At 43.2% G+C, this 23,708-nt stretch overlaps 1 protein-coding gene across 3 annotated transcripts in view; it reads left to right on the top strand.

Annotated features, from left to right (window-relative positions):
- The window catches only part of gdpd5b (glycerophosphodiester phosphodiesterase domain containing 5b), a 59,754-nt gene that overhangs the window by 8,159 nt on the left and 27,887 nt on the right, over positions 1 to 23,708 (top strand). For 2 of the 3 annotated variants that reach the window (XR_520184.1, XM_008281657.1), the window contains exon 2: positions 11,613 to 11,786. Coding sequence is in view for 2 of the 3 variants with exons in the window: in XM_008281657.1 (XP_008279879.1) it covers positions 11,670 to 11,786 (117 nt within the window). In the remaining variant the exon portion in view is untranslated. Of the gene's footprint in view, positions 1 to 9,705; positions 10,764 to 11,612; positions 11,787 to 23,708 lie in introns of those variants that run through there. The other variant, XM_008281658.1, reaches the window with a different exon arrangement.

Below are 23,708 nucleotides of genomic sequence, written 5' to 3'. Positions count from 1 at the left end.
TGGCTGAAGAGTCCAATGTGCGAGTGGCAGTCTCTGCTGCAACTGCCACAAGAAAACTCTGATGCCTGTTGAGGCTGCTGGAGTCTTGCTTTCCTCCTGGTGTGTTTTACAACAAGGTCGTGGCACCTCTGTTGCTCAGCCCCCAGAGAACCGGTTTGCACAGAAAGTCACCAGGCAGAACGATTCTCTGCACACTGCTCCCATGTGTTGATATTGATGCCACATGACTTCAAGTCCCTCTTGCAGACATCCTTGAAGCGCAGGCACGGTCGACTAATCAGACGGGTTCCTTGCGCCAGCTCGCCGTACAATAGATCTTTCGGAATACGACTTGGGTCCATTCTTCTTACATGGCCGAGCCAGCGTAGGCGCTTCACGCCGAGGATGGCGAATATGCTGCTAGAGTTTCAAATCCACACACTATCAGCTGCATGGCAGATGAGAGTTTAGCATTGTCACCTCACAGCAGGAAGGTGCTGTGAGGTGACAATGCTAAACCAATTTTTGAAACCGTACAAAATTGGCTGGGATGTTCTTTCTGATGTATGCATGTTTTCTTTTCCACCTTTGCACTGAAACATTTGTGGGTGGCCTGCTTATCATATACTCCATAACACATGCGCATGCAGAATATATTGAGAATCTGTCTTTAGCCTTGACACCTAGTAGATAAAAACCTAGCTGTTGCTCAAACTGTAGAGTCCTGATTTTATTGTTCAGACAGTGCCTCAAGAAAAGCACTGCATTTGCAGTAGAACCCCCTAGCAAACCCCCTAAGTCAAAAAATGACCACTCCTCCATCCACAGAGCCCCACATGGCACGTAATATGGCTTTTATTTTTCAATGTGTCAAAATTGCTTTAACAATTTCTTCTCCCTGCAGCACTAAACCAAATACTTCATGTCAGACCAAATATAGTGATATATAGTGATGTATTCTTTCTTCAGCCCATAAAGAATATTTCTCACTGGAGGTTGAAGCCCACTCCTTATGGATTCTTTTTACCTCTAAATAAAAAATAGGGTGATATTGCCACACATTGCTTGACCCAGTTACATCTCTGTTGTTTTGTCCTCACTGAAATGAGTGGATGGATTTTCTCCTCCCTTGTTCTCACAAGTTTGCTCTAAGAATGGAAATGAATGACAATAATGACATGTGCTCTTCCTGCTGTCAGTGTCCTAATTTGAAGAAACTAATGAACTGTGATTAGATCATTTTTTCCTCGGATTATGATTGACCCATATTTTTTCAGATTAATGAGCTGTCAGTTTTAAGTGTCAGATTGTTTGGATGTTCTTGTACTGAAACCCTCTTCCAATGCTACAATTCTGGTATTTGCTGCTGTCAGACAGCTTGATAAATATCCTTGCTCACAATCATTCTTCTGCCTCTGGCTGGCTTTGAGCTACACTAGTACTACTAATCAGCAAGCTTGGCACAGCCAGGGATTTTAATGTATAACTTTGATATTGTAAATTGCTGGGATGACTGCTCTCTGCAGCTCATTTGGGCATAAATGGCCGCTAGTCATTTTGCAACAGTGAGCTGTGTGCTCTGTTGTTTTGTCAGTGGTTTCTGTTAAACAGACATATGGATATAATGCATTTTCTTCTTATTTTTGCTGACAAATTAGTTACTTAAGATTATCTGAACAATGTAGAACATACTGCTCTGTAGAATCAATAATCATGTCATGAGCAGGAAGGGCATCAACACCCAAGAGCCCTTACCTAAATGTTGTGCAGTATTACTCTATTGTCATTTGTCATGCCACAATGTTCTCGCATCGAAGACACTCAACAAGTATGTGTCGAGTATGCAGTTTTGTTTTTTCATCTTGATGTCATAATACTATCTTGGAGTATTAGATAAATCAGTGCAAGAGTCTGTCTGATGATGTGAGCGATTCCAGTGCTACCATGCACTTTCAAAATCAACCTAAAAAGTGTGTTAAAAGCTGCTTAACACTGCATTCACTGCAGAGTTTCTATCCCCATAAGGGAATCTTTGGCACCTTCACAAAGAGGTTTTATTCTACACAAAAATGGGAAGAAGTGAGAATAAGTATATATGCTTCTGTTTCTGAAATGGTCAGAAATTACAGGAAGATGCACAGATTTTTGTCTAATACGGTAACAGACTCTTTTGACAAACAGGGGCAAATTACCATAAAGTTATAATCTGGTATGGTGCAACAAATGGTGACATTTATGTTGAAGCTGGACACTGTCCCTTTTCAATAAATAATAAGTAATAAAATAAAACTAGAGAAACAGAGCAACGTAGATGAAACTGCATTGATTCTTATGAAGATGTCAATGAATATTCTGAAGGTCACCAAAGTGACTTAACAAACCACTATGACTGGAAATGACAAGTTCGGTGTGTCAAAAGATGCACTTGAAGGTGCCACATGTGGAGTCACTTGTTGCAATGTCCAACTCACTGTTTTTTAAATCTGTGATGGAGTAAATGCTAAATCAGAAATTATATACATGCATAAGTAAAACATCTCCATTTTTATATGACAAACTTGTTAAGTCTATTGTAGCTGAACATGGTTAAACATTTGCAGAAAATTTTTAGTGAAGTATTTGAGAATCATTTTCCTGACATCAGTCTTTTCCAACATCAGAGCAAACTTCTTGTTAGGCTGGAAGCACTTAATTGTGCACTGTCAGTAATATGCTTTTCTGGATAGATACAGTCAACTTATCTGTATGCACCTTTAAATATCCTGCACATAGACCGCTAATTCTAACATGCTGTAATTTGTAAGTGCATGGTGGGAATAACAAAGTGGAACCAGTGGCTGTGATTGATTTAACTGTATTTCTCTTCCAAAGCCAAAAAATGGCCAATTAATATGTACATCAGATTTACATACACAAATTAAAAAGCAAACCAAAAAAACAACAACAACTAAATAAACACCTTGCTCACATGGAGCACTTCAGAAATATTATGTGTTATTTTTTTGTTTTTTATCATGCTAATTCTCACTGTCACCATGTGCACCTATGTCTGGAAGGCTTGGAACGGTGATGTGTTCTGCAATATTTGAAATCATGTTCCCCATAAAAGTGTGATGACTGTCACTTACTGGTACAGCTAAGTGGGTCATTTTAGAGTGGTGGGACTTAATGTCAGACTCAGGATGAGTAGAGCTGTGGGTTGTAGGCTGTGGCCGTTAATTCTTTGCCACACTCCCCACTGATTCATTGGGATGATATAAGGATTTCGCAAGAATTACGTTGATACCTGACAATGTTAGGCTGATTGTATTTGTAAATGCATTTGAGATTACACGGGAACTTGCGACACACTGTCATTGTTGGGTAATGCGGAGGCATTCTACATAAACTGGTATAAACAAATTTATATCACACTACATTAGTAATACGTTACATGGCATACATTATATTTAGTCTGCATTAGGATGAAGCAAGGGCTAAAAGTAAGATTAAGGCAGTATTAAACTAGTGTGAGGGAAAGATGTGTGCTGTGATTTCCTAGTGGGATTTCAATGTGTATTTTTAGTTGCTTTTTGCGTAAACATCATTTAACAAAGTTAAACAAAACAAAAGACTAGTGAAAGTTGTTTTCTTCAGGCATCACCTGAGTTTTATTTTGTACAGTGTACACACATGCACATACATGAACATTATGTAGTCTGAGCCTGGCCAATTAAAACATGTCTCCAGATTTTTTTGTTTCCCAGGAAACTCACCAGGCTTTGTCTCAACGCAAGAGGAAATAAAGAAAGCAGAGAAAAGATTAACCTGCATTAGTATCTGTGTGTTTTATCTGAGCTCTTGTTTAGATATTTGATAATCTGCATCCTATGTGCAGCATCTGTAGACTTTTAGGAATTGATCAGTCAGAAATCTGACATTTTGCAGATTTGCTAAGGTGGTAGATATAGTGCAACACAGGGCACAATACATTCTTATCACATTATTTCTGATTAAAATTATTTTCTTCATTATAAGTGCTAAATTGTCTTTACATAAAGATACCTTATTTGCTACCCTGTTAACTAACAAGTGATATCCCAATAATGCCTGTGCCTCTAGTTTTCTAAACACTGGAGTCTTATGCTGAAGATCTGTCATACATACTTGATAATAAGCAGCTGCAAAAGTTGTTTTTTTTTAACACAGGAAGAGGTAGTTATACCATGAGATACCAGTACTTTTTGAGGGGCAGTAGCTCTTTCGTGATTTAATTTAGAATGTTGCCAAGACTCTCTACAGCCAGACCTCTTGACGGAGCTGTTTCTGCAAAGCCAGCTCTGATGTAATGACTCTCTGACTCTCTCTTTGCTTGTTATAATGAGTTTCATCACCCATGTGTCACTAGTCACCTCCCTTACAGGCATCTTCTGATGCCACATGGTTCAGCCAAGTCTCCATGGTGCTCAGTTACTTGGTTTGCATTGCACATCTAAATAAGCATTTCAGATCATTCAAACAAGATTGAAGATTAAAAGGAGGCTCTTTTGGGGAGGGCTAAGTAGGTCTCTCAGTGAAATTTAAGTACACATATTGTTTTTGTGTTTTGTTTATTTCAAGATTTACTGTATATTGTTTCTGGGTCTATTAAATGACTCCATCTGAGCTGGAGCATATTTCAGGCCTGAAAATATGTTTCTCAAAGGTAGTGGACTTTGTGGACTAAATTATGTCAACTTTATAGCTTGTACACCTCAGCTGAACAGTGTCACAGTGTCATGAAACATGCACCTTCTCAAATGTCTTTGCTTTATCGTTGAGAGATCCTAGAATGCTCTGCTGGATAAGATAATGAGTTCATTTTTGGACCGACTGTGCAATCATCTGGCTCCTAAGCACTAATTGTTTGGTTAATGTTTTTTTGGGGCTTTTTTTGTCTGCTTCAGGAATTCTGATATCACACTCTTGTGATCACCGCTAAAGCTGAACCGTGGGTTACTAGCTACATTTTTTCCTAACATCAATCCATCCATTATCTGTACACTGCTTGATCCTCTGTAGGGTCGGTGGGGAGTAGGCTGGAGCCTACCCCAGCTGACTAAGGGCGAAGGCAGAGTACACCCTGGACAGCTCGCCAGTCTATTGCAGGGCAACACAGAAGCAGACTTTCTTCTATCAGGAATTAATAAAATATCAGCAACAGTCTCAGCTGTTGGTTTAATTCCCAAGTGATATGTGATTAGGAACTACTACTACCATAATAAATATAATACTGGATCAATACACAGTGCAGCTATAAAAAGGTAACTGGAATTAGGAAAAATAATGTTGGAATTCCTTTTTGAAAAGGTAAATAACGCTGCAAGCTTCACATCAGTTCATGAGTATAATTTCCTCCAAGGTGAAAGCTGAGGCATAGGTATGTGATCAGTGTCAATTGTCTGTCTGTTTGTCAAAATGTTTATGCAGAAGCTACCAAGCTGAATTTCGTGTAACATAGTGGAGAGGTAGAGCATGGGCACACGAAGACCCATTAAATTTTGGTGCTAATCTCAACCACCTTTGTTAAAACTGCAAGATAGGGCGTTAGTTTGATAGAGGATGTGTTCTCTGAGTACCCTACTGCTTGAACATGTTTCCATACAGCACAAAGGTGTTTTGAATGACATTGCAGGAGAGCATTCTTTAAGAAGAACAGATCTTCAAGATTATTTTATTTTTCATTAGTGTGTTGACCCTTGGTCTTGCAGCTCTCTGCTGTTTCGCCTCTCTCAATTCCCTGGTCAGAAGAAGACAGATTTTTTTCTGGGAAACTGCTGAAGCATTTCCTCTCTTGCTGTGCTTTTGATTGGAGGAAATGAGACAGCAGAAAGGGAGATGACAAAAGCTGTTGAGGAGTTTTTCATACACCCCCCATATCTTCTCCTCAGGTTCACTCAAGTTCACACACCTTGTGACAGAAAGAAATAATAGGGAGACTGCTTCTGTTGTGGTGGAGAACTTTGATTACTTGTTGACTTAACTTGTTTAGTCTGTTTCAGTCACAATGAAGGCTGTTAGACCTTCAGATGACACAATCTGCCCGGGTGCTTACAGGTTGACACAGCAGATATTTTATTTTACAATGTAATGGGCAGCTAAGCAAAGTGGGGTTTTGTTTGCCTTGTGTGGAATTATTTTAATTCAAGTTTCAGCTTTTGTGAATTAGTTGTGTCTGCAACAGTGAGTCATTGTGACAATGTAGCCTACACTCCTTATGGTGGTCACATTTCTGCATTCACCATGGTTAAAGGCGTCACATTCATGTTGGCAAACTATGACAGTGCAACAGAGCCTTGGATTCATTTAAATCCATTCTTTGCAGAGGCATACTATTCATGCTGTATTTAACTATACTTGACCAATTATTTGCAGTTTATTCAAGATTTAATTGTCTCCACTGGGTTACATTTAGCTGATGAGTTTCTGGTAAGACATCATACTGATAAAGGGATTGATTGTAGTGCTTTTCCTTGTGTCTTTATCCAGCCTGAAGAAGGGACAGGACATATTAATTACGAAGTAAAAAATAAATGGTGACATATCTGCAGAATCAGTGCTGCTCTTCCTTATTATGTTAATATACCACATCAAATACGTGAAATTAAAGGGCTGTTTGATGTTCAGCTCAACTGAAGCAACAGTGATTTATGTGATATTTTTGACTGAAGATGCAAGTGGCTGTAACACTGGCATAAATGGAAGCTCTTCTAGATAAACAAGTTGCAACATAAACCACATGCTGCTGTAACAACATGGAGGCATTTCTTTGGATACAGGTTTACACGTTAGAATTTGTCAACAAAGTGACAGCTTTCCATTGCTGAAAGGGTTTTGTTTTTTTTGTTTTTTTTACTTTGCCGTGATGAAGACACTAAACTCTGCTGTGTCAGCTGCACAATTGTTTTGCTGTCATACAGGCTTGGTTGGCGTGCCCAGACACATATCCATATTTGTCTTTGTTTCGCTGTAGGAGCGAGTTGATCATTCTCAATCACTAATAAAGTCGAAATCTGCTAATATTATGTAATATAAAAGGTTTAATGCAACTGAAATGCCATTTGGCATTTGTGTGTTTTTTGTGCAAGACAGAATTTAAATTTAAATTTAATTTCATGTCCATTGCCTCCCCGAACTCCTCCCACACCCGCGTTTTAGCTTCCACGACTGCAGCTCTTTTGGCCAGTCAGTACCTGCCTGCTACTTCAGGAGACCCCCGAGCCAGCCAGGCCCGGAACATCTCCTTCTTCAGCCTGACAGCTTCCCTCACCGCTGGTGTCCACCAGCGGGTTTTGGGTTGCTGCCGCGACAGGCACCAGTGACCTTCTGGCCACTTCTGCAATGGAGGCTTTGAACATGGTCCACTCTGACTCCATGTCCCCAACCTCCCCCAGGATGCAGGAGAAACTCTTCCGTAGGTGGGAATTGAAAACCCCACGGACAGGGGCCTCCTCCAGGCGTTCCCAGTTCACCCTCACTCCATGTTTGGGTTTACCGGATCTGTCCGGCAGGCTTCCCTGCCATCGGATCCAGCTCACCACCAGGTGGTGATCAGTTGACAGCTCTGCTCCTCTCTTCACCCGAGTGTCCAAAACATACGACTGCAGATCTGATGATATGACTACGAAGTCGATCATCAACCTTTGGCCTACCGTACTCTGGTACCAGGTACACTTATGAGCAACCTTATGTTTGAACATGGTGTTTGTTATGGTCAATCCGTTGCGAGCACAGAAGTCCAAAAACAAAACGCCACTCGGGTTCAGATCACACCCCCTCCAGGTTTCACCGTCATTGCCCACATGAGCATTGAAGTCCCCTAGGCGAACTATGGAAATCCCAGGCGGCACCCCTTCCAGGAAACCACCCAGTGACTCCAAGAAGGCCAAATACTCCGAAATGCCGTTTGGTGCATAAGCACAAACAACAGTCAGAGTTTTCCCCTCTGCAACACGCAGTCGCAGAGAGGCGACCCTCTTGCTCTCCGGTGAGAACTCCAACATGGCGGCACTCAGCCGGGGGCCTGTGAGTATTCCCACACCCGCCCGGCGCCTCTCACCATGGGCAACTCCAGAAAAGGAGAGAGTCCAACCCCTCTCCAGGAGTTGAGTTACGGAGCCCTTGCTGTGCATGGAGGTGAGCCCGACTATATCTAGCCGGTAACGTTCCACCTCCCGCATCAGCTCAGGCTCCTTCCCCACCAGTAAGGTGACGTTCCACGTCCCAAGAGTTAGTCTACGCCACCAGGGGGCAGTACACCAGGACGCCCGCTCCTGCCAACCACCCAGTGGGCAAAGCACCCGACCCCGATCCTCTGCCCTGAGGGTGGTGGGCCCTCGGGGCAGTGGCTTCGTGTTACTTTTTGGGCTGTGCCCGACCGAGCCCCACAGGGCCTCAAGGCTCGGCCACCAGGCGCTCCCCAGCGAGCTCCGCCCCCCCAGGCCTGACTCCAGGAGGGTGCCCCAGTCTCCCTTTTCCGGGTGAGGTGGCGGCTGTCCTTCTACTGCTTTTCATCTGGGTCTTCTGAATCGCTCTTTGTCTGGTCCGTCCCTCAGAACTAATTTGCCTTGGGAGACCCTACCAGGGGCTAGTGCCCCGGACAACATCGCTCCCAGGATCACAGGGACACTCAAACCCCTCCACTGCGATAAGGTGGCGATTCATCGAGGGGCTGCTATATGTGGTGCTGTAAAATCTGTGATAACTAGTTAAAAATTTGTTCTCAGCTTGTCACATCACAGAAAACGAAGAGGACCTTCCAATCAAATTTGAATGACTGAAAAAAATATCAGTGCATAAGATATCATATATTAGTATAGGATCGGATAAGCATTATTCTCTGCTCTGAAATGCTGCAGGGATTTAGAGAAGGTTCTGATTGACAGTATTTACACCAACTCAGTCTGTACTAACTGTGAAAAACAGACCTGAGTTCATTTTAACTGAATCAAACAAGTTAGATGTAAAATCACAAATGTGCACTGTAGATACGGAACATCTCTATCACTTTCTGACTGTGGCCTAAGTTACCAACCTATCATAATATAATACCTACTGTAAAAAGCTAAATTGTGACTCACTATAATAACCACACAAGCCAATTTGTACTTATTGTCGGCCATGCACTGCCGATGAAGGAACAAGATATCTGCACTACAGGAAAATTAAGGCCTGGAACACAGTTTAGCCGTATTCACCAGTAGCAAGTTAATCATGAATCCCAGTTTTCTCCAATGAAAGTTTATAAAACTGTCTTGTATAATATGGTCACTGCAAATGTGGTTGTTGGTAGTAATACTCAGCTCTCTATCAATGCAAAAATCAATCCACCTCATCATTTTTAGAAAATTTAAGTTAGGATACCAGGCTGTGTGTCACAACGGGTCAAGGACGTGAACCCAAATGCAAGACTCAAAACTTCGGCTCAAAGTTCTCTTAACAGATTTATTTAAAGACAAAGTATCAACTTAAAATCTCTGCAAAAACGATAAATACAAAATGTCACTCAAGTGAGGAAAATATCAAAACCGAAAATCACTCTTACGAGGAAACAAGTTACTTGGAGAATCAAAAGCAAAACCTTAACTTGGCAGAATCGTAACATTACAAAGTAGCAACAAAACATTAACAGAATCGAGGCAATACAAAGTAGCAAATAGAACGTTAACAAGACTGTGGAAATACAAGGAAGAAAACAAAACCTGAACTTGGCAAGATCGTGGTGTGGAAGGCTAGGATGAATGATCTGGTACGTAGAACAAGGCGAACTGGCACAGGACAAAGGGAGACGCAGACTATATATACACACACAAGGGGCAACGAGGAACAGGTGGAGAACATTAGGGTGAGGTAGACAATCAGACACAGGGAACACAGGAGGAAGGGCAAGTCACCTGACACAGACGGGGAAAAGATTTTCAAAATAAAACTCACAAGACATAATACAAGACAAAAACCTAACAACGGGTTCGAGACATGACACTGTGCTGCAAATTCTAGTTAATAGAATTGTTTTTAGCTTATTCTAACAAGCTAGAAAACTGTAGACTGTAGTAGGTGTAGTGAGCAAGTATGAGAACCACTGATCCTAAAGCATTCTAGTTTTTATAACATTACAGTGTTAGGGTGAAGGGCAGCCAAAAAGTCCTGAATACAAAAATTATGAAAAACATGTTAATGGTCTACTCTACTCTATCTCACTACTACATAGTTCACAAATGTTTTTATAACAATTTTCTGACATGTGCAAAGTGCTTTGAAACAAATCTCATAATTTCCTTACACACACACTCTAAAGACCTTTGTGGTCCTGTTATAGTGAGGCAGATTCATTACACCCACGAGTGAGGCCCACCCTCTCCAGAACAGTTTTGCTAATAACAGGAAACATAGCCATTGCTGCAGATGCTAATAAGCAGCTGCTCAGAGCCTGAGACAGCCTGATTACAGCAGGAAGAGTGCAGTTAACATTCAAAATTGCTCTGAAACATCAGATGCAACTAATCTACTTGCTAGCTATTTTTGCAAGGCTGCAAAGAAAATGGAGCATAAGCAGTTAAAATGCTCCTGGGAAAGGTGTTTGTGTCTGTTTAATCTTTTAATCATGCTTGTTTGATACGCATCAGCAGAGATTGTTCACCCTGCCATTGATTATGTATCATTTATGCTTTGATAACACCAAGGTGCACTTTCAACCTCAGATTCAACTGATGTGTGTGTTTTGCAGCTGCAGCACAACAGGCTCCATCATGTCCCTGAAGAGTGAGGTAAACTTGTGACAACAGTCAGCACTGCTGTAATGTTAATATTGTTATTCTAGCTGATTACAGAGTCTCAGTGCTGAATCAGCAACAGCTTAGTTAGAAAACTGAGTTGTAACTGTTATTATTCACGCACATCGCCGCCAGGTACCAGGTTCATTAACATAGCTCTAAACATATGTGACAGGGATGCTGAGTTTTGTTCTCAAGTATAATGGTGCTCTACTGCTCTTACTCGGGATCTCATAATACCAAAAACTTGGGAGTTGGTACCAATACCATAGAATTTCCAAGATTCTTGATCCAAATTTCAATAACAAAATAATAAATCACCAAATGATCAATTTTGATCATTAAAGTTGTACATGTGTGCTTTCATAGACTTTATACTTTAAGTTAAAAGGTTTTGCTAAAATGTCACTGTTACATTGTCTTTGTATGGCCTTTTCTTTGCCTGACATAAGGGGATGAAGTGTGGCCTGCATGCTACCCTTTGACCCAGGCATGCAGTGGTTGGGTAATATACTCATGGTCACGATGTGATGTTCAATAGATGATCACTTCACTGAACTCTTCAATTTCATTTTCCTTTTTTACCCCCTTGGTCATATTGATGAAAGCTCCTAGCCATCTCAGTTGTCATTGGAAATGGGTTAGAAACAAGTTCTTAATTTGAGGCCAGGCTATATACCAGAAACATGGTGCTTTTCAAGCCAGCATGTGTTTTCTACTAAAGTGCCAGATATGTTACCTCAGTGGCTATTTGTTCCATGGGTTTTTCAATGCACTACTGTGGTCTTGACAATCTCGACAATCTGTAGCTGAGTTATTAATGTTCTTTATAATTCCTTACAGGACAATTTGTAGCCAGTGGGATGTTAGAGCTTTGGAAGCAGCACTGACTGAAGGAGCATGGTGAAACATCAACCCCTCCAGGTCTATGAGCGGCAGCTCTGTTTGTCATGTATCACTGGGATCTACGGTTGCCGATGGAAACGCTATCAACGTTCCCATGATGACACCACCAAGGTGAGAGGGGGATTGAAGCCCTTTCACAAGTTTGCATTACCTTTTCAAATAACTGTAGATCTTGCTGTCAGTGAGCAACACCCTTTGCTGTTTTACTGAGCACGAATATCTGACAGGGTGTGGCATATTATAAACAGTACAAGGCACAGTACATGTTCTATACTGTGTAAGGGGTTTAGGCACTTAAGATGTTTAGGTTCCTATCCATTACACAATGCCGTCAGGGCAGCATCTGAACAGTCATCTCCAGCATGACAACATGCCCAACATATTGCCACTAAAGAACAATTTTCAGTCATCATCACTGAGTCAGTCTTGGAATACATGAAGAGACAGAAACAACTAAGGCAGCCTAGATCCACAGAAGAACTGTGGCAAGTTCTCCAAGGGTGCTTCAGAGAATTTGAGGTGTTCTGAAGGCAAAGTGTAGTCACAAAAAATATTAACTTGATTTAGTTTTTGGGGGTTTTTTTGTCTTTACTGCACTTTGTATGAGATTTAATGCATACATGAAGGACTGCTCATCTCATGGTAACCTTGCTTATTAGCTTTTGCACCATACTGTACAAGCCTCGTGACTGCGACTGAAATGGTCGCATATGTGCCCGGAATTTCTAGGGTGCGACTATATTTGAAATTACGGTCGCACAGTGCGCCAATAGAAAAATGAGCAAAAATTAAGGGCTGCGCCTAAATAATGACTGCAGGAAAAAAATAAACAAGCTCTACATCCGCTGGCTGACTGAAGCATGCGAACCTTCGGGCCGTAATACAGCCTGCGAGTCAACTGATCACGATTCGCAAGCCAACTTGCTAAACGATCAGCTGACCGTAATCAGCGAATCAAGGAGCAAATTGATAAAGACAAACAACAAGCACGGTTAGTAAGCATGTGTATGATTGGCTAGAAGTTTCTGCGACCCTGTGGTCTTTCTCTGACAAAGTGAAGCACTCTATTGCTCAGTATTTTTCGAAGGCTTCTCAGCCTTCTGTTTCAAGAGAGCGAGAGCGCCCTGAGCCACCGAACAGCCAAGAAACCCCTGATTAACCGAAGCCCACGCCTGATACGGATGTGAAGCACAAGAGCGATGTGGAACCCGATAACAATGTTGAAAGCTCGGACACGGATGATGAGCCCCCAGCCCAACCTTTTCTTTTAAAGTTCAGATAAGTTTCGTAACCAATTCCTATCTGCAAGTGTCCTCCAGAGGAGGACCATCTGCAGAGATGTGGATGTGTCATGTGTCATGATGACTGTCAAGAAGTCTGTCGTTGCAACCAGTGACGTGCGGTCAGGGGAGGCAGGTGAGGCAGAGCCTCACCTGACATCATGGAAAGAAAAAGAATATATAATGACAAAATAATTTAACTGGTTATAGTTATTCAGTGATTTGTACTATAAAGGAGTTATTTTTTTCACATAGCCTCATCAGTTTGGATGATTTTTATATTCAAAATCGCTGAATTTTCGCAATTTCCCATTCAATGTTTGGAAGAGAAGCCAGTGAGGCAGCACCGGTAGGCAGTGACAGCCTACGCATAGCAGTATGCTAGCAGGCAGCAGCGAGCTCAGCCTCACTTGGATTGCGCAATCCCTCGCTACATTGCTGGCTGTCTGCAGTGACTGCGTGCTGTTGTCTGAATGTCGCCAATAGCATGGTTCAAACACATTTACTATATGAACTGCTTTTCCATAGTTTAGCTGATGTATATAATAATGTACAGTGTTTTTTTGTCACCAACTGTAGGTGTGTAACGTGTTTCGTGTGCTGAGCGATCATAAACAGCTGAGAAGAAACATAACCCATAAACTGCTGCCAATCAAATGGCAAATATGCTACTGTGTAGAGTGCATATATTTGTAAATCGGAATCTGATGAAGGCAGTGCCTCACCAGCCATGAACCTCACCGCACGTCACTGGTTGTAACAAATGGTGTGATTCGTCTTTCTTCTCGAAGAACCAACTAAAATTATATACCACACATTGCCAATTGTTTTGCACTGATCAATGTAGGCTTTTTCTTTCAAAATCTATTTAAATACTTCATTCCAGGTTGTTAACATTGATTAATAGGAGTATTACTTGGTATGGCAAGAGTTTTGCTTGTGCTCCCAACTTTTTATAGTGGTGCGCCTAGATTTTTGCTGGTGCTCCTAACTTTTTTGGGTCAGGAGCACAGTGCTCCGAGGTCATAAAGTTAGTCTGGAGGCCTGCTGTAGATAATGATCATTAGACAATACGAAGCTTTCATATGTGTCTCCAGTAGTGAATCTGTTGTTGCACAAAGAATTGCATTTGACTGACCATACAGCTGGTCAGATTCTTCCACGCCTTGCAGATTTGCTCTGGCTTTACATTGGAGCTATCCTTTCCCCTGTGAAGAAAACCCTATAAATGTTTAGATGCTCGGCTACATAGAACAGTGTAGACAGCAATGATTAGAAAAGCAGTAGGAAATGGAGTCAAAATACTCCCTGCTGTTACCGATTATCACAAGATGTTACAAGCGCTGCACATATGTGCACATGTGCTTACAGCGGGTTGGGAGTGAATGAGGCCTGATCATCTCATTCTGAGAAGTGTCTGTAGAAAAAAATATGGCATTTCTCCTCTTGAAATTTGGTTCATAAGCAATTGTAACTGCTACATGAATAGAAGTCTTTTCACAGTTCAGAATAACAAGATGGCTGGGTAGGAAGTGTGATTGTTTTTCAAAGTACTCTGTTACTAAATGCACTACAGAGCAAAAAGCTATTAATCCCTTTTAAAGTAGAACTGTTAGTTTGAAGCACCTGTAGCAGTGTGATTTTACACCTACACCACAGCCTCTGGATGACCTGGTCTAATTGTCTCTCAACATTCATTTACAAAGAACAATTATCTCTCACCAAATATGTCGTTGCTGGCTTATCTCCTGTTCAATAACCTTGAGCTTTCCACAGAGAGGCTCATTTCACATTACAATACCCCTTTGTTTTCCGCTTGCCTACATTCTGCACATTTTTAGTTAATTTCATCAGATCTTACAAGAAATATTTCCTATCAGATTGTTTGTCAAGTCAAAGCTGGCAGTGTAGGGTAGAAAAAATTTGCTTGTTTAAAAAACAAAACAAAACAAAAAAAACAGTATAAGCCTTGGCTCCTGAAAACTACATTGCAGTGCTTTTCCCCCCCAGTATTAGTTGCATGCAAGGATAAGTATTACAGCCTACACAAGATGATCCATTTGTCCTGACCCTTTCTCTCTGCTATTTTGGAAGGACACACTGGCTATGTTGCTGCAACAAACACAAACACACAGCTCAAACTGGTGTGTGCACTCACATGCACTCAGTCACTAGATTGGATTATTTATTTATGCCCACATACCAGCAGAAACCCAGGACACAGACAGTAGTTGTGTCAGTACACACACACACACACACACACACACACAGATCCCTTGAGGAAAGCATATGGCCTATATTAAACCTACACTGGGTGTGTAGACAGACAGACAAATATCACAGGTAGATAGGAATAATTATCTTTACACACGCTTCATATAAAACACATAGCTCAACTAAATACAGATATATTGATTTTTTTCCCTCCTGTTTGCATGACACTGAACACTGCATAACTCTGTTTCCTCTGGTAAGTGTTTTTTTGGCTAACTGATAGAATGGTGCAGATTCAGCATTCTTTGATCATGGTGCTCATGCTTTGTTTGACCACCTGATGCTGGACAACACTTGTCTTGATTCCAGAGCAAGAAGCACACAGTCGGGCACATACAGGCTGCCATCGATTTCCAATCAGTTAATTCAATAAGAGTTTTTCCCCATGAACATTCTTAGTTTTTTTTTTTTTATATCATAAGTAGAAAGAAATTAAAACAGATTCGGCCAAGGCGATTTGTTGTACAATAATTCTAAAAACTACTAAGAGTGCAGCTTTGTCTTACTGCTGTCAGTCATTATGAAGCACGGAGGAGTGGAGCTATGCAATTTGCTGTTTATGTGACTGTGCCAGAAGCAGAGAGCTGTCATTTCCATTGAGGATGCTTCTTAGCTTTGGCTGAGATGATGTCATATAAGACTGCATCTGTAACAATCCCAGTAAACAAAGTGTGACCAATCAGGGACAGGTATCAGGTACATGTAACTGGACCTGAGCGAATCACAGAAGCGTGAGAACTGGGAATCTCATGTTAAAACAGCTGTTGGCTCATTCATAATCCACAAGTGAATCATGCGATTTCTCTCCTTCATCTTCACTGTAATGAGTCGTTCAGGTTGACTGACTCCCTTAGTAAAGCTGCTTCTGTCTGTTCAAGGTTCTTTGTTGGAAGACAGCCCACGTCATTCAGTGCAAGCCGATCTGGCCTCTCAGTAATAATTGAAAGTATTTCCATTTAGCCAGTCTTCACCATTCAGTCACACAAAGGCTTCAAAAATAGAAGCAAAGTTGCTTGTTGTCTGGATTTTGTGTGGCTAATCACATACTTCTCTGTTCATTTACTTCTAGGTGTCAGACTGAAAGGTCAGGAACTTAAGTATATTAGCTATGAGGTGACTCATTGATGAGGCTGATGTGATTATGAGGGCCAATGGCTGGCGAGACGTTGTTGCGTCACTCGTGCTGAAGCGGCGAAGTTGTTCGCCGTGAAGAACTCCACAGTACTCTGATGTAAGAAGACGTGAAATGAAAATTTGTTTGGATTCCACAGGGCGATCTTTTACAGGAGTGATCCAAGTAAACAACAGCTAAGGTTGGCTGATACTGCCGAACATAACCTTACAGCTACAATTCAAAACTGTATCGCCTCCATCTCTGCCTTTTCCTTCTGGCGCACTCCAACGGAAAAACAAAAACAAAAAAACATACACTGACGTAAGCACGTAAAGAAATCTGTCAGTGTCTTAAAGAAACAGCAAAACCAAATAAGCAAACTACATCTGAGTAAACAAACATTTTCCTGACTCAATCTGTACAAACAATCTGAAATACTCTGGGATCTTCATAAGATCATAAATGTAAAATTATAATTCAAAATACTATCTAGTGTGTTTTGGCTCCTATATACCGGCCCCTAATTTCTCTTCTAAACAGAGACAATTACAAAAACTAACACACAAGGAGCCAACAAACCCAAAACACTAACTTATTTGATAAATGTCTCTTATGATGTATAACTGGTCCCGGCGCCAGAGGTTACCAGCACATGGTGCACCGTAGGAGGGTGGTCTTTACCACCCCCTCATGGAGCTTCTTGGAGAAGGCAGACCTTAGTGATGGGCCTATCTAACGTGGATGTCTTCGTCCTGACGCGAACCCGACGCACAAGTCCAAGCTTGTCAGGAACCGCCTCGATGACTTTGCCCAGGACCCAGGAGTTTCGAGGCGCAGAGTCATCGACAATCAGGACCACATCCTCCTCAGCGAAGTTGCGAGACACACGAGTCCACTTCTGTCGCTCTTGTAGCTGAGGTAGATATTCTCTCGTCCATCATTTCCGGAATATGTCCGCCATATACTGGACCTGTTTTCACCTTCTGCGAGAGTAAAGCTCTTCCTTCACAAAAAGACCTGGAGGTAGGTGAGGCTTTGACTTGAGGAGCAAGAGATGGTTGGGGGTAAGCGCTTCCAAGTCTGATGGGTCGTTAGAAGCTCTGGTTATAGGTCGACTGTTTATGATGGCTTCTGCCTCACACAAGAGGGTGTGCAGGCCTTTTTCATCCAGGAACTGGAGTTTTATCGTGGTGCTAAGGATATTTCTGACCGACCGTATCATCCGCTCCCAGACCCCTCCGTGGTGAGAACCGGTCGGGGGGTTAAAAAGCCACTGGACTCCCCGCTGACGCAGACTGCTCTCTATCGTGGAGCTATTCCATTGTTCTACAGCTCTTCTTAACTCCTTCTCTGCACCAACAAAATTCGCCCCATTGTCCGAACGGAGGATCTTCACCTGGCCTCTCCTAGCGAGGAAGCGTTGCAGAGCGTTGATAAATGAGTCCATGTCCAAGGATGACGCCACCTCGATGTGGACGGCACGAATAGCTAAGCAGGTGAAAATAACACCCCACCTCTTCACAAAGCTTCTGCCCCGCTTCACTTCAAATGGACCGAAGTAGTCGACCCCTGTGTTGGTGAAAGGGGGTTCATCAGGGAGCACCCTGTCCTGGGGTAAATCAGCCATCTGTTGTTGTCCAGCAGCACCATGCAAGCGTCGACATGTGACACACCGGGATAAGACTCTTCTTATTGCTGCGTGAGCACCAGAGATCCAGTACTTGGTTCGTAACTGGGACAGCACATAATTACGACCACTGTGACCCACCTTATCATGGATATCTCTGAGAATAAGCTCTGTTACAGGAGAGTCCTTAGCTAGGATTGCAGGGTGCATAGCCTCTTTCGGCATCGCCTATCTGCCGAGTCTTCCTCCTACTCTGAGGACTCCATCCTGCAACACAGGCTTGAAACTGCAGATGTGACTGCTCAGCTTAATGACATCAACTTTCTGGAGAGCAGCGATCTCATCATGGTACTTCAGCCGTTGACAGAAGCGAATGATCTCCATCTCAGCTTCTTCCATGTTTTCCACTGTGAGGCTGGGTTTTGGTAGCCTCTCCTTGAAGGTTTTCATCTCTATCTGAAACTCAGACTGTGTGAATGAAGCACTCAATTGCTTTCTCTTGCGGCACAGAATTAGCAACATGCCTTTCAGCTTCAACATCCAACTGACTGCTCTTTTCAAACAGCCCCAGGTGGAGTAGTACTCCAGGAGCTGCTGAACTGTGTCCGACTGTTCTTTGGCTGTAGTAGTGTTGACCACAGCTTCCTTGTATCCATGTCCCACAGCGCAGGAAAGACTCCATGTTGAGTCCTCTAGATGCAAAGTCAGCAGGATTCTGTGCCGTATTCACGTATCGCCACTGTCTTTCTTCCGACAGCTCCAGAATTGTCTCAACTCTATTTGCGACAAAGGTGCGAAACCTGCTGATTCTGTTTCTGATATATTTGAGCACCGTGGTGCTGTCGGACCAAAACACAGAATCTTGTAGATGAAGCTCCATCTCTGATCTCAAGGTGCTATCCATACGCGCAACCAGGGTGGCTGTTGCCAGTTCCATGCGCGGAATGGTGAGGGGCTTGAGTGGTGCTACTCTGGCCTTTGCCATAATGAAGGCAACATGAAGTTTGTTGTCATTCTTCTGTAGCAGATAGCTCACAGTTCCGTAGCCTTCTTGGCTAGCATCTGCAAAGTGATGCAGCTGATTGAATGTTGACCCACAAAAACCCTCAGGCTTGAAACACCGAGACACTCTGAGCAGACGAAGGGCCTCCATCCAGCTAGTTCACCGTTGAGCAAGGTGCTCGGGAATGTCGTCGTCCCATCCCAGCTTGAGGCGACAGAGCTCTTGGAGGATCCTCTTTGCATTCAAGACCACCGGAGCTAGGATGCCCAGTGGGTCGTAGATTGAGCCAACAACAGAGAGGATGCCTCTACTGGTGGGTGGTCTTGCTTGTAAGACAATCATAAACTTAAAGCTGCCGCTCTCCGTGCACCACCAGACTCCTAAGGCTCGCTCGACAGGAAGCTTGTCCAGGTCGAGATCCAGGTCTCTTAGCTCCTCAGCCCTTTCGTTTACTGGGATAGCAGACAGCACAAAGCGGCTGTTGCTAGCCCACTTGGCGAGTCGAAATTCTCCTGAAGCAAGGATTTCTCTCAGTTCGTGGCACAAGGAAACAGCCTCTTCTTTAGAATGAACTGATTTAAGGCGGTCATCGACGTAGAAATTGCGCAGCACAGTGTCGAATCCAGCAGAGCTGTAGTGCTCTTTGTGGTCTCGTGCACACTTCTGCAGGGCGAAAATGGCATAACTCGGAGAAGAAGTGGCGCCAAATATGTGCACTCTCGTTCTATACTCTGCAAGGTCTTGGCTGATGTCACCGGAGGGCCACCAGAGAAACCGGAGAAGGTCTGCATCCTCGTCTGGCACCCTCACTTGGTGTAACATGGCCTCCACATCCGCAGTGACAGCTACCTCCTCCTGCCTGAACCTTATGATGACACCGAGCAGAGTACTGGTCAGATAAGGCCCCTGCAGCAGGTGGCTGTTCAGTGTGGTTCCTTGGTATGATGCCCTGCAGTCGAACACCACGCGGATCCTTTTCTTCCTGGCATGGTATACGCCATGGTGTGGCAAATACCAAATCTTTCCATTGCTGCGGCTGAGGTCCTCTTTAGGAACCCTATCTGCATAGCCCTTTACGATCCAGTCTTTCACGAATATAGACTAGTCAGCCAGGAACTGAGGATTCTTCATGAACTTCTTCTTTAGGTTGAGAGCTCGCTGTTCCGCAACCTTTCTGTTGTTCGGCATTTTGAGGGCTGTGTTCCTCAGTGGCAGACCGATGCTATAGTGACCCTCTGTGAGCCGAGCAGACTGCGAAGCCATCTCCAAAAACTGGACGTCCTCCCTTGACATCTCCAGTCGGTCGTCTTGGCACTCTGGCAAGTCGTTCCTGAACTGCTGACTCCACAGCTCATCCAGGGTGACCACTGATGTGCGATTGGAGGTGACCTGTATAAGTCCACTCGCAGTTTCATGGCCACCATCTCCTCGGAGGGGCCCATTGACGATCCAGTCCAGTCGTGTTTTCACTGCATACAGCCCATCTTTCACGCTGGGTATTACTTGCCATGGCTCCATAGCCTTGGGCACATCTGTCCCGATAAGGAGGTCTACCTCTGCGTGAATCTTCGGGATCTTTACTTGACTGAGATGAGGCCACTTGTCCACTTCCTCTTGTAGTGGAATGTTTTGTTCGTGAGCAGGAATCACCTTCTGGGAGTATAAGCTGGGCAGCTCCAGGTAGTCATTGTTATCTATGCAGCTGACTTCCAAACCAGACACCACCTGACTTTTCACAAGCTGCTCTCCTCCCATGGTTTTCAGCAGGATGCTGTTTTTTTTGCCAGTGATGTTCAGTGAGGCCATCAACTTCTCGGTGCAGAAGGTACTGCCTGGGTCAAGGAACGCGTAGGTAGCAACCACCTTGTTGCCTTCTTTACCTTTGACGTGGACTGGGATGATAGCTAGAATGCTGTTCACGTTTCCGGCCCCAGTAGCTCTGCTGGTCTCTGCGCTGATGCATCCGCAGACTACTGAACTGACTTCGCCTTCTTCTGTAGCCTCGACCTTGAGCTTTGTTTCTTTGGATGCATCATCGCATGAGTCTCTCTTTGGCTTTACTTCACCAGATGTTCTTTGTTCTTTGCTCTTCATATGCAGAACTGTTGGGTGAGAGAGCTGGCAGATTTGACAGCTCATCCTTTCATCGCAGGCCTTAGCCATATGTCCCTGTTTCAAGCAACTGAAACATAATCCATGCCTCTTAAGAAAGTCTGTTTTCTCAATGTGAAGGGACTTCTTCATTCTCTTGCAGTTCTCCATGGCATGCTGTTCTCCTTGGCAGAAGAGGCAGGGGCTTGTGAATCCATTGAAAGATCCACCCTTACCCTGAATCTTTGTCTCTGCCAGGTTCTTGACTCCTGTAGCTGCAGTAGTGAAGCTTCTACGAACACCACTCTTTCTAGTATACCTCTCGTCTTTGTGAGCCTTGTCTTGGCCCTTATTTCCATCAGTGATGTGGCCAAAAAGAGGGTGCAAGGCTTCTTTGGCTAGCAGGTTCACAAAGTTTACAAGGTCGCTAAACTTAGCTCTGCGGTGTTCTTTCTCTTGGAGAGCATAGGCTTTGCTTCTCCATCGTTCCCTGTGCTTATATGGAAGCTTGCAATTAAAGCTCGCATGTTAGACACGCTGTCGAGCTCTTCCATGTACTCCAAGTCGCCCATAGCGTTGAGGCATCCAATGAGGTAGAGACCAAAGGAGTGAAGCCCCTCCCCATCATCAGGCTTGATAGTCAGCCAGCTTAGCGCCTTGTCAATATAAGCCATTGAGATCTTGTATCCATTTCCGAAGTGCTCCTTTAAGAGCTTCTTTGCTTCACTGTAGCCACGCTCTGGTTCCATGTGAAGACAACTTTTTACCAGCTCTCTGGGTTGTCAGTCTGTGTACTGCTCCATGAGGTACACCCGGTCCTTGTCACTATCTGTCTTGTCCTCCACTCTGTGTTCGAAGGCTCTGATGAATAGCCTGTACTCCAGAGGGTCCCCTCTGAATATTGGAATTTTCTGAGGAGGCAGAGTAGTGAGGTTCTGTTGTTTCACTAGGAAGTCCACGATAGCTTGTGTAGGTTCTGGTTGCAGAGTTTCCTGTTCTCTCTGGTTAGCATTAGCAGGAGTACTGAAGTTAATGTTGCTAGGCGACTCTGTTTTTACAACAACAGGAAGAGTATGCAGGGCCTTCTCAAAGTAAGAGTTCATTCCATCTTACAGTTTTACTTTAGATGAAGCTCGCAAACACTCCAGTTCGTCTAGCACTCTGAACTTGGCGTTTGAGGCAGACAACAACCACAAACATGGAACACAAATGTGACCCTTTCACAACATAGCAGTGATCAGGTTTAGGGGAAGTTTTAAAGAGCACAAGTAATGCAGAGTCAACCAGCAATGTTGGTTGCTGACTTGTACCTCTTGTTGGCTGGGATGTATCATGCTTTCCTGTTAAGACTATTAACTGTTAATCCTATTAATATCTAAGCATTAGTGAATTAGTCCATCCATCCATTATCTGTACTTAATCCTCACCTGGGACACGGAGGGCTGGAGTCTATCCCAGCTGACATAGGGCGAAGGCAGAGTACACCCTGGACAGCTTGCCAGTCTATTGCAGGACTACACTTAGAGACAGACAACCAAGCACACTCACATTCACACCTCTGGACAATTTAGGATCACTAATTAACCTCAGCATGTTTTTGGACCTTGTGGGAGGAAGCCGGAGAACCTGGAGAGAACCCACGCTGCACGGGGAGAACATGCAAACTCCATGCAGGAAGATCCCGGTGTCCTTACCAGACGCGAACTGGTGAACTTCTTGCTGTGAGGCCTAACCTAACCACTGATCCGCCTTGCCTAGTATAATAGTAAATAACAAAAGTATTATCTTTTTATTTACTTATTTTAGTGCAATCTAGTTGTAAAACTTTTCATAAAATGGAGTTGCTGTTCAATAGTAGAAAGGCATTTTCAGGATAACCCAAAATTTTTTGCAGAGATTTTAATATCATGTGCATTGCTCGGGTGGTACAGCTGAATTATAAAGCGGTGCAGCACAGCGTGTGCAAAATACCAGGGACTTATCGGGATATGCTCAGGAATGTGAAGTGACTGAGGTGTTAAGTCCTGTGAAGATAGAGGCAGGGAGAGAGGCATGCAAGGTTATGACTGGCAGGAAGAGGAGCAAAGAACAACAGTTGATCATGATTTTTATTTCTTTTGTTATTTGTTGCCTTTGGCAAAAAAATTGAAATTCAGGAGTATCCCACCATATCGACATATTAGACTGTGAATCAAGCTGCTACACTTAAAGCCATCATTTAATTGTCTCTTGTGTAGTAGCAGGGATGTCTACTGAAATGATATTATCATAAATAATCTACATTCATCTACAGTAATTTAGCACATTAGCATGTTCGTTTTTCTGTGAAAGCCTGGTTTTAGGCATCAGAACATGCTTTACATGAGATTCGTAATGAAGCCTGAAACTGCAGTTTTGGGTGCAATACCAAATTTATGCTAGTAAGATATTCTGATAAATTGGCCCTCGTTGTTTTATATTTTCCATTTTCAGTATAACAAACACATATATATGGTCATTGTTTCTAAACTTTCCAGTAATGTGTTTCACAGTTAGCAACTTATCAGGAAGACTAGGCTTCAGTTGGCACCATTGGCTGCACAGCTGTGATACATACACTGCTACATGTGCTGTAGAAAGTGCTGAGAGTATTTTAAACAAGGAG

This window comes from Stegastes partitus, unplaced genomic scaffold (assembly GCF_000690725.1).
Source record: "Stegastes partitus isolate 25-593 unplaced genomic scaffold, Stegastes_partitus-1.0.2 Scaffold241, whole genome shotgun sequence".
NCBI classification, from domain to species: Eukaryota; Metazoa; Chordata; class Actinopteri; family Pomacentridae; genus Stegastes; species Stegastes partitus.
Note: the sequence above shows the minus strand (reverse complement) of the source record. Positions and strands in the feature narration are given on the sequence as shown.